This window comes from Eublepharis macularius, chromosome 8 (genome assembly GCF_028583425.1).
Source record: "Eublepharis macularius isolate TG4126 chromosome 8, MPM_Emac_v1.0, whole genome shotgun sequence".
Classification (NCBI taxonomy): domain Eukaryota; kingdom Metazoa; phylum Chordata; class Lepidosauria; order Squamata; family Eublepharidae; genus Eublepharis; species Eublepharis macularius.
In genome coordinates, this window is record NC_072797.1 from 23,026,084 (window position 1) to 23,041,568 (window position 15,485).

The 15,485-nt window shown below is 47.9% G+C and overlaps 1 protein-coding gene and 1 long non-coding RNA gene across 3 annotated transcripts in view; one reads left to right on the forward strand and one right to left on the reverse strand.

Moving 5' to 3' along the window:
• The window catches only part of RANBP3L (RAN binding protein 3 like), a 64,768-nt gene that overhangs the window by 7,921 nt on the left and 41,362 nt on the right, over positions 1-15,485 (reverse strand). Inside the window, exons 11-14 of one of the 2 annotated variants that reach the window (XM_054987248.1) lie at positions 14,289-14,422; positions 12,997-13,117; positions 8,355-8,497; positions 4,866-5,040 (exon numbers count right to left, since the gene is read on the reverse strand). In XM_054987248.1, coding sequence (XP_054843223.1) covers positions 4,866-5,040; positions 8,355-8,497; positions 12,997-13,117; positions 14,289-14,422 — 573 coding nt within the window. The remainder of the gene's footprint in view (positions 1-4,865; positions 5,041-8,354; positions 8,498-12,996; positions 13,118-14,288; positions 14,423-15,485) is intronic. The other variant, XM_054987249.1, reaches the window with a different exon arrangement.
• On the forward strand, positions 9,742-11,169 carry LOC129334882 (uncharacterized). Its single transcript, XR_008597541.1, has 3 exons — positions 9,742-10,219; positions 10,542-10,593; positions 10,953-11,169. It is a non-coding gene; the product is annotated as an uncharacterized LOC129334882 (long non-coding RNA).

Sequence of the window (15,485 nt, forward strand, 5' to 3'; positions counted from 1 at the left end):
GCTAGCACTACATAGGAGGCTGGGCATCCAGCTCGCACTGGCTGGCCACTTCTCCAGGCAGGCGGTGGTGCCATGTTGTTGCAGGAGGCTGTCCAGGCACCCAGGCTGGGCAATGGAGCTGCCAGTGGGGGGAGGAGCCAGGTATCTGATACGGAGATGCTTTCCCCAGACAGTCCCCCCAAATCCTGGACTGTCTGGGTGAAAACTGGACACCCGGCAATCCTATAGACATATATATGCGTCTATGGGGGGAAAGTTGTAAAAAGCAAAGTGAAACAGTCACGAAATACGAGGTATGGGGTGAGATATAATTATGTAAAATTCAAATGTAATCAAGAAAAGCACCGCAATCATTCATAATAGCAGCAACTAATTCAATTTCTCTAACTTTGTTAAGCAAATTAACAGACACAATTCCTAAGTCAAAAAGAGTCCAGTAGCACCTTTAAGACTAACCAATTTTATTTTAGCATAAGCTTTCGAGAATCAAGTTCTCTTCAAGCTTAAACTATGTACTTGCAAGACTGCAAGAGGAAAGTTTTAGCAAACTGGATCATATAAGTGAGCCAAGAGAGCTAGCTTTAAGAGTCAGTTCAAGAAGGGATTTCTCCTGCAGCGTCTGCAGAAAGAAAGGACATTTAAAGGAAGACTGTTGGTTTCGTGATTCGCAGAGAGTGATCAAACCGCCACGAGGGACGGGAACAAAAGGCTTTAGGAATGCTAATGCAGCCATTAAGTCACCTAATGCCGATGGTCAAAGGAAAAGCAGATCTGATAAGAATTGTTTAAATGTTGGTAGCAGAGGATGGTTGCGATCTCCTGAGCCCTTGTTAAGTCCTTAGTATGGAGCTGCCAGACTTCTTAATGAATTTCTAACTCTGCGTTTTCCTGCTGGAGTTTTGATCATTCTATATGGCTTTCCAGAGGAGGACAATAAAAGGTTGCAATTTGTTTACAGAGTTAAAGGTAACATCCACTCTGAATAAAGAGTGCTGATGCGCTAGTTAAACAATCATGTTGACAAGTAAAGGCCTCTGACCCCTATTTGGAGCAAACATTTAAGGTTCAGCAGGCTGACGCCATGGGCCTTGGGGAACACCCATGGTGTGGCATAAGTGTTGTTCATTGTAATGGGGTTTGCGCAGACCTTCTCAGTGTGTGCATGTAATATAAATCATGACGATTCCTTCCACCCTGTCTGTCTGAATTCCCATATAATCTCCAGGTGATTGCGGAACACTTTGGCCTCATCTGTTATCACGAAACCTTGGCAAACCCTCAGCTGTTTCTAAGTTTATTTTATTTGTCCTGACTCTGTCCGCTTCATTCCACTTATCTTTCACGCCAGCTTAGCCTGTAGCTCGGGGTTGTTAACTTCCAGGTGGAGGCTGGAGTTTTGCAAAAACTTTCATATGCAACCTTTTCCTGATCAGGACTTCTATGCCTTTAACACATGCGCAACAGGCAGAAGTCAGCAGCTGAAGTTTCCCCCCATCTATTCATCCATGCCATGGAAAGATTTTGTCCAATATTAATTTGTTAAGGGCTAGTGTCTTGGTTTGTAAAAAGGGCTGCAACACTACTCTAGTTTATCTGTATATTCATTCAGTGTCAGGTTAACTGGCTAACTTGTGAATACATTCGTTTTATATTCAGGAAGGCACTCTAAAAACACAGATAAAGAGCTGCACTACATCAAAATTCAGAGCTAAGATAAGAAAGCCTATTTGCATAACTGAAACTATACAGCTCACCATTACTGACACTGAGAGATCTCTGTCTTTTGGTGCTACACCTCTGAAGATGCCAGCCACAGCTGCAGGCGAAACATCAGGAACTACAATGCCAAGACCACGGCAATACAGCCCGGAAAATCCACAGCAACCATCATTCTCTGGCCGTGAAAGCCTTCGACAATACATCAATTAACATGTAGATGGATAATATATTCCATAACATTTCTGCAGCTCAACTACCTTTATTAGGAAGTGGCACGCAGGGTTTTCAATTCTGGATTGGGAACTTCCCGGAGATTTGGGAGGGCGGGGTGGAGCCTGGGATGGGTGGGGTTTGGGTAGTGGGGGGATACCAATGGGGTACAATGCCATGGCATCTACCCTCCAAAATAGCTTTTTTCCCCCGGGGAACTGATCTCTGTAGTCGGAGATCAGTTGTAATTCTGGGGGGCTCTTGCCCCCACCCACGATAAGATCTTACAATAAGTAATACATGTACACAGGGGCACCCCCTACACAGAATCATGCCATTTTTAGAGAAATGGAATAATTCTGTGCATGTTTCCTACTTGGCACTTGGCAACTGTTTATGTCTGTCATTTCCCTTTCTGTAAAGCATCTGCAAATCAGTTTCCTATAAAAATACACAAGCAATAAAAATAACAAAAGCAGCATAAAAAACTAGGATTGCCCGCTCTGGTTTGGGAAATTCCTGGAGATTTTGGGGTGGCATGTAGGGAATGTGGAATTGAGGATGGGGAGGGAGGTCAGTAGGGATTTATGCCATGCAATCTGCCCTCCAAAGCTGCCATTTCCTCCAGGGGAACTGATTAGTCTAGAGAACAGCTGTAATTCCAGGAGATCTCCAGGTCTCTCCTGAGGGATGGCAACCTTAAAATGCAAAGAGATTTGCATGCCTGTAAAGGCCCTTTTTGCTTTCATTTTGGAACAGCAGCTCCCCAACACTGGAAGTGGGTTTGTAGTCTCCCCTATGGATTCCATTTCTCAGAGGCAGGCAGCTTCCAGAAATCAGGTAGCTGCAATCGGCAGGACTTCTCTGTATCAGGCGTGCCAAATTGAAAAGAGGCAACCTAGTGAGTAAAACAATCGTTGCCTGTTTCCCCCCAGAGGAAAAAAAAAGACATTACCAAGTCACACCTTATTTTAAGATGAAGGAAGTTTACAAAACACAACAAACAAGAATGTAGGCCCTTTAAAGTGTCACAAAAATATCGCATTCTGTTTAGACAAGAAAATATCTCCAGCATGCTCTTACGCAACAACGGAAAAGGGAGACAAGCAGTATAAACTGTGATATTGTTGCTAAAATAAATACATACATAAGAAACCTTGTTACCAGAAGTGTTCTCAGCAGGGCTTTTTTTCAGCTGGAACACGGTGGAATGGAGTTCCAGAACCTCTTGAAAATGGTCACATGGTTAGTGGCCCCGCCCCCTGATCTCCAGACAGAGGGGAGTTTAGATTGCCCTCCACGCCACTGAGAGGCATGGAGGGCAATCTAAACTCCCCTCTGTCTGGAGATCAGGGGGCGGGGCCACCAGCCATGTGACCATTTTCTCTGAGGGCAACCCACTGAGTTCCACCACCTCTTTTCCCAGAAAAAAAGCCCTGGTTCTCGGGCAATTCCTCATCAGTGAGAGCCAAAGGTTCGGAGGCGGCACTGGCCTGATTACTGAGGAATTCATATGTGATTTGGCCACCAGAACTTAGAAAAGATGGCACACCCCAGTGAAGAAAAGGAGTCAGGTATGTGTGAGAACAACCATCAATTAGGAGTCTGAAAGAGAGAAAGAAGCCGTGTTTGATCATTACGATTCCGGCACTCCTAACTCGCATACAAGGAGAGTGTATACATGCATTTGCCATTTTGTATTAATAGAACAACATGTGTATTTCCCATCAGCAGTTGGGCATACCGGAACTGAAAAATACACATGCTGCCCTAGGAACATAAAAAAGTGAGCAAAAGCATCGAGAGAATCACATGTTGCATGGTCTCCCGGTATACAAGGTGGAAGTAGCAAAATTGTAATGATGACTGAAAAGGGCTAAGAGAAAACTATTAGCGGGCTGGAAGTTTGATGCAGGTTCCTTTCCAATATCTGCTATCAGGTGGTGGGTTTGGTGCCTTGCAGGAGTGCCTCTTTGCCAAAGGGAAGAAGACTGTGTAGACTATACTACTACATATAGTATGTATAATCTGTTTGCTGTATGTGTTATCCTGCTCTCACTGCTTTGTTTTTATACCATTTTCTGCATTGTTTAACATGTCATGTCTATACTTATGCTTTGTTTCAGATTTCTGTAACCCTTTTACATTGCTTATTACAGTAGATGTCTATTAATTGCATTGATTTACACTGGCCGTTTTCACACTGCTTACCGGCCAGGGAACATCGCGGCAAGCTCCTGGCACGATAGTGTCTTCCTGGTGCGATTTCGCACGAGAACAGCAGTTCTCACGAGAAATCGCACCAGGAAGACACGGTCATTCCAGGAGCTTGCCGCGATGTTCCCTGGCCGGTAAGCAGTATGAAAATGGCCACTGTGTAATCTGCCTTGAGTGTCAGAGAGAAAGGCAGATGATAAATAAATAAGAATAAGATTCCGCTCCAATAGCACCCTGAAGACTATCTAGAGTTCCAGGATATGAGCTTTCAAGAGCCAAAGCTCTCTTTGTCAGATATTGTATCTGTCAGATATATGTATCTGATCAAGAGAGCTTCAACTGTTGAAAGCTCACACCTAGTCGGTCTTTAAGATGCTACCGGACCTGAATCTTGCTCTTCTACTACAGACCAACATGACTACCCACCTGAAACAATAAATAAATAAATATTTGCAAAGACTGCAAAGACACTTCGAGTTTCCTGTGCTCTCTCATCCAAAGAAAACAGGCATGCATAGGATAGTACTGGCTCCTGAAACTTCATATTGCCCCAGTGAGTGCATAACAACCGTGCATCACAGCATTATGGCTGTGCTGCAAGAACTATTGAATGACAGATTCCTTAAAAGCCTAGATCAGTTTCACACTACAGTACATAATTCTAACACATGGCCTGGGTAGACTTTTGCCTGATACTGCAGAAAGAAAACTCAGCTTACCCGCTTCATTATTTTTCACATGAGTTATTTTTTCAATCTCTTCTTCATCACTGTCACAGTTTAGCAGCTCCGGCTCCACCCAGCTTACATCGCATTCCTGTTCAGCAAAGCTCCTTAGCGCCACAAGGCGATGATGGATTGCTGCATACAGAGAACCAATGTCTTTTGAACTTGCCTGTACACACACACAAAGGGGCATAAGTCAATTAGAAACTGCTTTTCCAGATCTTAATGAAAAGTTACTCAAAGAGGTTTCCAAAGAACCGACTCCCACACTGAAAAAGTTATGCTGTTGAATCAAAGAATTGCTGCATGATCCTAAGAGTTCAGATAATCCAAAGAATGGAAAATCTGCCTGGATGTTCCACAGTAACCAACATAATGGTTGCAGCTTGACAAATTTTAAGTTAAGGTCCTCATATAATCCATAATACTTTAATCAGTACGGTTAAATTACCATCTTTTCTTAAACATTTAATTGTTTGACTTATTTGCTGCATGATCCTAAAAGAAGTTTAGAATGAACTCTATCCAGCAAGGGAACTGTGGTACATACAGTATAAGAATGGAAACATATGACAACAGCACACATGTTTTATATAGCATTCAGCAATGGCTGCACACCCACCCATCCCTAATCATGTGTGCCCAAATATGCATGATCTTTCTCCCTTTGTGGAGCAGGATGGATTTGCTAAAATTGGAGGCATGTACAATATTACATTCACGACATGCTCCCCAATATGCACTCAGTGAGTCTCTCTACAACACAAGACATCTTTCACTAGTAGGATCAAGCAAAAGATCTTCTACTCGTTCTCCCATTGTGGATACATGTGCACTGCTAGGGAGACAGAGTACACTTGAATATAAGACCACACAGAAAGTAAGTCACTTGAGCATCCCTGTGTAAGATGTCTTGTGTCAAGAGACTCAGTGTCTCCAGGTGGTCAGTGTGTAACTAAACCATTAATCCAACTGAATTCTTTTAAGAATCGGGATTGTTGAATGAGGCTTCCAATTTAATGCCCTGACCTGGATGGCCCAGGCTAGCCTTGCCACATCTTGGAAGCAAAGCAGAGTCAGCTCTGATTAGTACTTAGTGGGGAGACCATCAAGGAAGTCCTGGGTCATTATGCAGAGGCAGGCAATGGCAAACTACCTCTGTCTCTTGCCCTGAAAACCCTACAGGGTCACCATAAGTCACCTGCAACTTGACAGCACTTTCTGCCACCACCTATTTAATGTTCCCCAAACTACATCACCTTGGCTTGGCAAATAGGAGAGCTGGGGAGGAGATAGGGATACTCCCAAAATTCTTTACTGCCAAATTTAATCTGTCTTTTCATTAGGCCAACATATTAAAATGTATTGCACTTTTCCCCACCACTTATTAAGTTAAGATTTGTTTACAGATCTTTCAGCGTGATGCTAGGACACACAGGTTGTACAGCTTGGAGAACAGCAGCTGAAGCAGCTGCTTTCCATCTCAATTACACCTAACAAGCCCATACACATTCTCAGTATATGACTGCAGTGGTCATTCTGCCAAATTCACATGAAATGTCATTTTCTATAACAAAAGTCAAGTACGTGTATTTGGGGGCAAATCAGTAAAACAATTCTAAACAGAGGAGCGGAAGGCAAGGGGAATGGAATGCCTATGTGCAGTTAATCAGAGAAACAAGGGTGGAGCTGAGCAAAAGGAACTCGCTTATCCTCAGGTGGGGGAACTCTTGCAGGAGAGAATCAGCATTACAGTAGGTAGGAACTGCGCACTCCCACGTGTGCTTCATGATGGGTAGTTCTACCCAAAGGGTGGAATATTTTTCTGGATGTCCCATGGTAACTAATTTGAGGATTGCTGCTCAGACCAGTTAGAAAAACTTGACAAATTTTAAGTGAAAATCCTTATATAATCCATAATACTTAAATGAGTATGGTTGCATTGTGTGTTATGTGGTGTTAAGTTGCCTCCGACCTATGGCAACCCTATGAATGAAAGACCTCCAAAACGTCCTATCATTAACAGACTTGCTCAGATTCTGCAAAGTGCAGGATGTGGCTTCTTTTATTGAGTCAAGCCATCTCGTTTTAGGTCTTCCTCTTTTCCTACTGCCTTCCACTTTTCCTAGCATTATTGACTTTGCCAGAGAATCTTGTTTTCTCATCATGTGATCAATGTACGATAGCCTCAGTTTTTGTCTTTTTAGCTTCTAGGGAGAATTCAGGCTTGATTTGATCTAGTCTAGTCTAGTCTAGTGTGGTTTGTTGTTGTTGTTGTTGTTATTAATGTCATTTATAGTCCACCTTTCTCACTGAGACTCAAGGCGGATTACATAGTATAAGATTAGTACAATCAGTATCAAGTACATTTCAATACAGTACCAAGGACATTTGATAAACAATACCATAGGGTAAATAGATAAAAGTTTAAAAGACATAGTATTAGCAAGAATCCAATACAGAGTAGAAAAAATACTGAAGCAGAACATAATCAATTCTAGGACTAACATTAGACAACATGGAGCACTGGTAGTACATAGGAATACATACTTAAAGCAGCAGATAATATGTAAGGCAATATAGTGATGAAGTTGATGGTCCCTAACTCATTAGCAAAGCATCTTCCCTACAATACAGCCCTCTTCCATTTGAGTAAAAAGCCTTTTTGAATAGTTCGGTTTTGCATAGTTTACTTTTAGTAAACGATGGGGGAAAGTGGGGGCTCTTATGACTTCCTCAGGCAGGTCATTCCACAGGATAGGGGCCACCACAGAGAAAGCCTGTGTACGGGCTGCTGCTGACTTCACCTGTGTGCAGCCTGGCATTTCATTGGCTGACTTACTTTGGATCATTCAGATTTTGGAGGAGATTGTACATCAAAAAGTAAAGTTCTTAAATTTGGACTAGTGAAACAAAAGATGAATCCCAGAGCCAACTGGGATCCCAGAGCCGGGATTCTTCACCGTGGTGGGGCCTGGGCTCGGCTCTGCCCCGGGCCCCAACAACGGCGCTCCCACCTGCCCTGTGCTAACAGGAGGGGCAGGGAGCTGAGGTCCGTGAGGCCACGAGGCACGCGACGAAAAAGGGAGAGGCTCAGCTAGACCTCTCCGCCGCCGCCTGCCCTCGTGCTCTGCTGCTGCGCGTCGTCGTCGTCTCCGTCGGTCCTCTCCGTTCCGCCGCACGGGCCGAGTGAGCCGGGGCCGGGGCCGGACCTGAATAAATACCCAGCCAGCGGACCAGAGGGAAGACTGCCTCCCTGAGGTCCGGTGGCTGGCCCCGCCCCAGCCCTCCTCCTGGCCGGGATTCAAATCCCATTGGCTGCTGGCTGCCCGGCCGCGATCGGGACAGCCAGCACGCCGGCCGCCGCGCCTGCCCCGTCCCCCGCGCCTCCCGGCAGCAAACCGAGCGCCCGGTAAGTCGGGCGCTCGCGCATCCCAGAGCCAACTGCCTAATTTGGATAGTCTTTTTATTTTTATGTCTCACCTGTATTAGAAACACCTTGACAGATTGGTCCTCCAGATCCGTCGCCGTGACACACAGGCTCTTCCGGTTTGCTCTTTGTATGATCATTTGGGTCCAGAGTTTAGCATTGAGAATGAGTCTCATACTTCCTTGATTTCGCATGACTACAACCAAGAGAAACTATTAAAACAGGCAGCAGCACTAAAATCTTCTCTTAATGCAATGCTACAAAATCAATGCTCCAATCCTAAGGATACATTCCTTGGAGCAATCCCCATTGAATAACATGGGACTTACCTCTGAGTACACTTGCTTAAGATTGCTCCCTGAGTTACTTCTATTACTTCTGCTTATCTTGGTTTTTAAAACCCACAAGAAGTTTTTTTTAAACTCCAGTTATCATATAGGAATATAAAATATTCTCACAATGTTTCAAAAACTTTTCAAAACAGAAAACTGTGGCATAATAAAACATGGCTTAAGAAAATAGATTTCTTATTCAAAACTTGGTGGTGGTAGAGAGTACCATCAAATCATAGCTGACTTATGGAGACCCCTGGTGGGGTTTTCATGGCAAGAGACTAACAGAGGTGGTTTGGCATTGTCTGCCTCTATGACCCTGGTCTTCATTGGAGACCCATCCAATCATTAACCAAGACTAACCCTGCTTAGCTTCTGAGATCTGATGAGATCAAGTTTGCCTGGGATATCCAGGGAAGGGCATTCAAAACTTAAGTCATCCAGTGTTCTATACTAAATAAAAATATTCAGTAAATATGCTAAATGAACAGTACATAATATTCCTAAGCCATTCAAACTCATCAAGAGTCCCTGCATGAAGAACTTCTCCCATCAGAACTCCTTCTAATAACATGTCAGTGAAAAGGCTAGTTTTCCTTCTCTGACATACTAGCTTTCTTCACTCGGGATTTTATATAATGACATATTTCTTATTGGTTTTAATGATTTTTTAAGATGTGGTTTTTATTATCTACATTTTTAATTTGTTAGCTGCCTTGGTGGTTCTGATAAGGGCAGAAAGGCAGGGTATTTTATACATTTTATAAAATAAAATAAAAATACAAAGCCACCTACAAACAGGGTTGAGGCTCAGGAGATTTCTCAGGTATGCAAAAAAAAATGGCTTTGTAGATTAACCAGAGAAAAAAAGAAGCTACGCAACCAGTCTGGAATGGACTGAACAGGCACCAAGAGGTATGGAATATTGAAAAGGGCCAAAAGTCAGTTAAATGAAGCAAAGGGAGAAAAGGAGCTATTGGCTTTCTCAAGCCCCTGAGAGTTTACAGAAGCTTTAAAGGGGAGATTTTGGCAGTGGAGGCATTTTCAAATTGTTCCCACATTTACAGCCCAATCCTAAGAAGGGCACGGAAAGTGAACAGGAACCGAACTAAGGCTTGCGAGGGCGCATCTAGCCCGTACGCCCGCGTAAGTGGCCTTCCGCCCGCGCTGGGACGTGGCGCTGGCCCGCCGGCGGGCCAGCACCGGTGCAAGCCACAGGCGCCCGGGCGGCGGCGCAGAAGTGGCGTAGAGCCCTACGCCGACGCAGGGGGGGGCGGGGAGCAAGGCGGGGTCAGAGTTAGTCCGCTCCCTAAGCTCCTCCAGAAGCGGGAACGCCCACAGCGGCGCAAAAAAGCTACGCCACGGAAAAAGAAGGCGTAGCCCATAGGCGTCCATGGAACGGCGAAAAATCAGCCCCCTCTCTGAGCGCCTCGCCCCGCCCCTATGGCCCGAAGGAGCATAGGATGAGAACTATCCCGGGGACCAATCAGCGTGCGCGCCCGGCGTGGACGAGCCCCCCTCTCTGCACCCAATCACCTGCGACCGCGCCCTACAAAACATCCGGCCAGCGCCACCCAAACCCCCAGGTAAGTGAGCACTCGGCCGGAGGCTCTGCCCGTCTGCTGAGTGGCATTGCCCCTTTGAAAACCGAAACGGGCTGAGGGCATTCACATTGGCAGGCGCAGAATGCACTCCGGGGACTTTGCGAAAAACTGGGGGAACTTCGCATAAAGGGGAAGAGGTGCAAATGTCTGCCTAACTCTCTTTCTACCGTGATAGAAAGAATGACTCCACAGCTAACTGATGCATGCTAGTTGCTTCTAACTAAGCACAAACAAACTAACCCTTCCGTGGCAGAAGGGAATGACACTTTGCAAATTAACCGCATGCTCTCCCGTTTCCTTGCAGGTGCCCTGACTCTGGCGCTCCCACCTGGTGATGACCGACGGAGCGCTGACAGGTAAGGAAGAGGTGGGGGGGGAATTCCGCAGATTAGCGCAAACCGCCCATTCACCTGAACCCACCCGCTCACTTGCCGCTTTGGGTGAGGCCCAGCAGGGGTGGGGGGCAACCATGGCCGCCCCTGGCTGCCTCAGAGGCAGGCGCCTCGAAAACCACATGTGGCCAGGTGTTTGTTGTGACCAGCTCATTCTCTCCCTTAAAGGTAAAGGCTTGCCAAGGCCGAGTGCATCCTCACCAGACCGTCATGCATCAGCTGCTGCCCTCGACCATGTGCAACCCCCCCCCGGATGGCGGAGTGTGGGGCTTGCCTTGCCAGTGGAATGAGGCAAAGCCCACACGTGTCTTTTTCCCCCACAGGCACGTCCAGGGCATGGCTGCTCCCCCGCGCCCCGCCCTCCCCAAACATCTCTGACGGACGGTTGGCTGCAGCCCAGGAAGCACCGTCGCGCCGCGGCCTGCATCCCAGCCCCGCCCCTCCGAGCGGGAAGGAGGGCTGTGTGGAATGCTCCAGCTCCCTCGCCAGCCTAAACGCAAGCCCGCTCTTTCCAGTGCAATAAAACGAGATGTACAACAACTGTTTTCTGTGTCTGCGAGTCTGACTTCGTCCTCCGCCCCTCCCTCAACACTCCCGTCACATCTCCCCACCTGCACATTGCCACAAATGTATCCGACACACCCCGTCTTGCCTCCCCGCCCCCTCCCTCCCTCCTCCCCCCCTCCTCCTCTGTATTTGACCAGTGTCTGTACCACCCATCTGCCGAAGAGAACTTGATTCTCAGAAGCCTGTGCCACAATAAAATTGGATAGTTGTAAAGGTGCTACGGGACCCTTTTTGAATTCGCTACCACAGGCTAACACGGCTAACCCCCCTGTATCTATGGCCAGGTAGAGGGTTGGGGCGGGGCATGTGAGCGGGGATCCCCGGTGGGGAGAGTAGCTGGCACACGATAAGCCAGGGAGAGGGTGGTGCGAGCTGCAGCTGCAAGGGGGCGGGAGATGGCAGGGCAAACGGTCCGCTCGCTGGAACCCTAGCCCCCACCAATGGAGAATCCAGGGTGGTGGCAGGTGGATGCCATATCCCGGGCAGGAGGTCTCGCGCGCCTGGGGAGGGTCGCCCCCATCGCAGCCGCAGCCCCAGCAACACAGTCCCATGAGCGGCCGCCTCCCAGAGTGGGTCCAGCCCCTCGGGCGTCTGCAGCAGCCCCATTGGTCATTCCAACACCTTCCACCCCAGGGCGTCCTGCCTCGCATCCAATCCCGTGGAGCAGTTGCCAGCCTCCCACGCCAACAGGCCATGGTTGTTGGGAGGGGTGGGGTGTGCCTCTCAAGTCCGTGCCGAAGCCCTGCTCGGGCGGCTCGTCGCCATCCTCGACCCTCCGGCCCCACCCGCTGCAGCAGCTCCACCCGCCCCAGAGGCACCCCTCCCTCGGGCCCAGTTGCGTGCGAGAGGCCGGGCCCGTGGACGGCCAAGGGGGTCCGGCCGCCGGCCTCGCCGGTGACCGCCGCTGCCGCCTTGGGGGTGGGGTGGGGTGTTTTGCTGCACAGACGGCTCTCCTACACGCCTCCCCTTCCTCACGTCTGCTGGGGGAGGTGGGATGATATAATAATAAAGGCTGATTTCTGTGCAATGGGTGTCTGTGTTCTTTGCCTTGGGATGGGGACGAGGGGGCAGGCCCGCTGTGTCTGCCTCTTGGTGGCGGCCTCAGGCCAGCCCTCCCCTTCGGCGCCACTGGGGGGCTGTCCCCTGCTGCCAGAGACTGGCTGCTGCCCTGGATTCCTCATGGCAGGGCGCCTGCCAGTCCCATGCCAACCTCTCTGGACGCGGCCGCCAGGGACTTGGTGCTACATTGGGCAAACGGGGGAAAGGCTTCTCAGACTACGCCCACCCCTCTCCTTCCCGACTGCGAGCCCCGCCCGACACACGAGCCGAGGCAGTCTGCCAGCATGGGCGCGGTTTGCCTGCTGCTCTGGGGCCTGGCCGGGATCGCGTGCTGCCCATAGGCTGCGCCTTTCCTGGCCCCTCCCCCTGACGCTTGTCAGGAACAGCACCCTTTGGCTGCGCCTGGCGGCGGCCGTGGATCAGACCCGCCCACAACACTTTCTGGTTCTCCAAAATTGCATCTCTGCGCCGCTGCAGGCGCCGCTGCGGCCACACTTTGCTGGCACAGGATCCGGCCCGGCGGCGCCGCCACACCACCAGTGCAGCCGCGTCGGCGTTGGGGCCGGCCATAGGATTGCGCTGTTAGAGTTCAGTGTAGTATAGAGCAAGATGGGCAGAATATGCATCTAGCTCACTAATGGATTGTGGCTTTTATTTAGAAATGTGCCATTTGTCTGTTTGTTTTAGTTACATGGACTACATGAACACTTGCCTGTGGGAACAGATGAAATTAATTCTTACCCAGTCTTGACTGTAGCATCCCACACTGGTCGCTGGACGTATCATTAAGTCTCAAGCACCCACTTCCTCTTTCAGTCCAGGACATCGAAGCTTTATTGAATAAGAAGAGCCTGCAGTTGATCTAAGGGGTGAAAATTTAATGGCAATCGTTAACTAGTGTATTTTTAGGGTTTTTTAAAAAAGAAAAATCTGTGCCATATCTTAGTTATTATGCAATGAAAATGATACACTCGTCTTTTTGTTAAGGAAATAACAACTGAATTACTGTAAATACACACCAAATATAATGAGTAACAAATCTGGAGAAAAAAAGGTAGCTCAAGATATCCCTTCCCACTGAACACTTCTAATTCTCTCCACTGTACTCTTTTTCATGCACACCCATTTCTGGGAAGAAAACAAGAACAACTGAATGTGCAAAGTTGTCCAAGGCTGATTCATTTTATGGGGTCTTCAGAGACAGAACGTTCATGCTGCCTGGAGCGTCTTCACAAATTCAATCTTTTCAAATACAGTTCACTATATAAAAATGAGCATCCTGGTCCAGAAACGCTGGGAAGTAGGTTGGATTGAGAGAGAGTAATCGGCCCAGTTTTCAGCAGTGTGGCCCTGTCTTTAGCCCCACCAATGTCTTCATACAATCAAGATGGCAAAATTTGAGAACCGTTCAAGGATTCAGTTTGAGTGTGAGTCTAAAGTGCCAGTAAAATGCAGCCAACTTATGCAACCCTGTATGGTTTTCAAGGCAAGAGACAAATAGAGGTGGTTTGCCATTGCCTGCCTCTGCCTAGCGACCACTGGTGGTCTCCCAGCCATCCTATTACTAACAAGGGCCAAACTTGCTTAGCTTCTGAGATTGGGCTAGGTTGTGCCATCCAGGTCTGGGCAAAGATTCAGTTTACCATGACAATAACTACAGCTGACTACTTCTATTACAACATTACTGTGTAAAGCACAACAGGTTTCTTTAAGGAGATATATTCCAGGCAAAAAAAAGTAACTGCAAATACCTTACCTACATTCTTCACCTAATAGCTGGTTTCTGTCCAGAAAAATATCACTTGTACTCCAACCTCACTGAGGTCAGTTGGATACAAGGACTGTATCACCCTCCAATGAGCAAAAGTTTGAAGTCTTTATCCAACTTAAGCGGCTCTTCAATTGGAAGACGAACCACTTGTTGGAGGAACTTCCTGAAGCCTAAGGAGGAGGCCCACTGTCCATTAGGTGAAAGTCATATGGCTGCTGGTCTGATCTGTTTCCTAAATATAGCAGAAACACTCATAACAAACCTGCAACACGTTGTGTTCTGCTTCTTCTCCAGTCGTAACTTCAACTTTATCTAATAAATATTGTTGTGTTGGTTCCTTAGAAGTGTAAGCAGCAGCTGATTCAACTAGTGTCGTGCTCTTGACAAAAACTGGTGCTACAGAAATAAAGAAGGATAATAGAAAATACTAAAACTCTTACAGGAGAAATTTCTTACAATATCAAAATTACTCAAACTTAATTCAGAGCCAAAAGTATTAAAAGTTTAATAAAAGCTAGTTAAAGCACACACACACACACACACACACACACACAGTTATATACAAGCAGGGGACCCACAAAGACTTGTAGGGATAGGTTTCCCATTCTCCTGCCAGGGGCGGGGAATTCCCTGCTCCCACCTCCTTGCTCCCAACCCCACTTACCTGGCCAGCGGGGGGTGCGCTCCCCTTGGTGGTACGGCACACACACCCCGGGTGGCATGGCGCACCCCCACACCCCGTCGCAGCGCACTCCCACGCCCCGCAACAGGCCCATTTCAGGCCAAATTGGGCCTGCAGGGGGGCGGGGTTCAGCCTTTAGCCAAGCACGGGAGCACTCACGGGCCGCCCTTTGACCTGCATGATGATGTCACTTCCCAGAAGTGATGTCATCATGCCTGCCGGGAGCGCGCGCTCACAGCACGCACGTGTGAAGAGAAACGAACAGCCTCCAAGGGGTAAGTTCCAGGCTCCCAGGCTCCTGCTGGGGGACTCAAGAGACGTGGCAACCCTATGTAAGGAGTACATCATTGCCCCCTTCTCTAACTATTTTCCCCTTCCCTAAAAGACCTTATAGCCTTTTCCTGCCTCCTTCTCTCCTTCCCAACCACCACCCAGCCTATCTGCAGCCTTACATTCAGCCCCACCCCAGCCTCTGCCTGGGAAAATTATGGCCTGATTGTGTTGTGTTCAGAACCCATGAGGACTTGTGTGGGACACCTCAATTTTCCCTGTATTGCTCTCTCCTCACTATTTCCTCTTTCCCCCCTTCTGGCAACCCCGATACTGTCTCCCCTTTCCCTGCCTCCTCCTCTACTTCTCAGCCACCCACCAACTTACTTTTTATCTGCCCCCCCAATCTTAAACTGTATTTATTATTTATTTACTTTGTTCAGGGATTCAAACCTGGGTCTCTCAAATGCTGTTCTTTAGCTCTAACCACTACACTACACTGCCTTT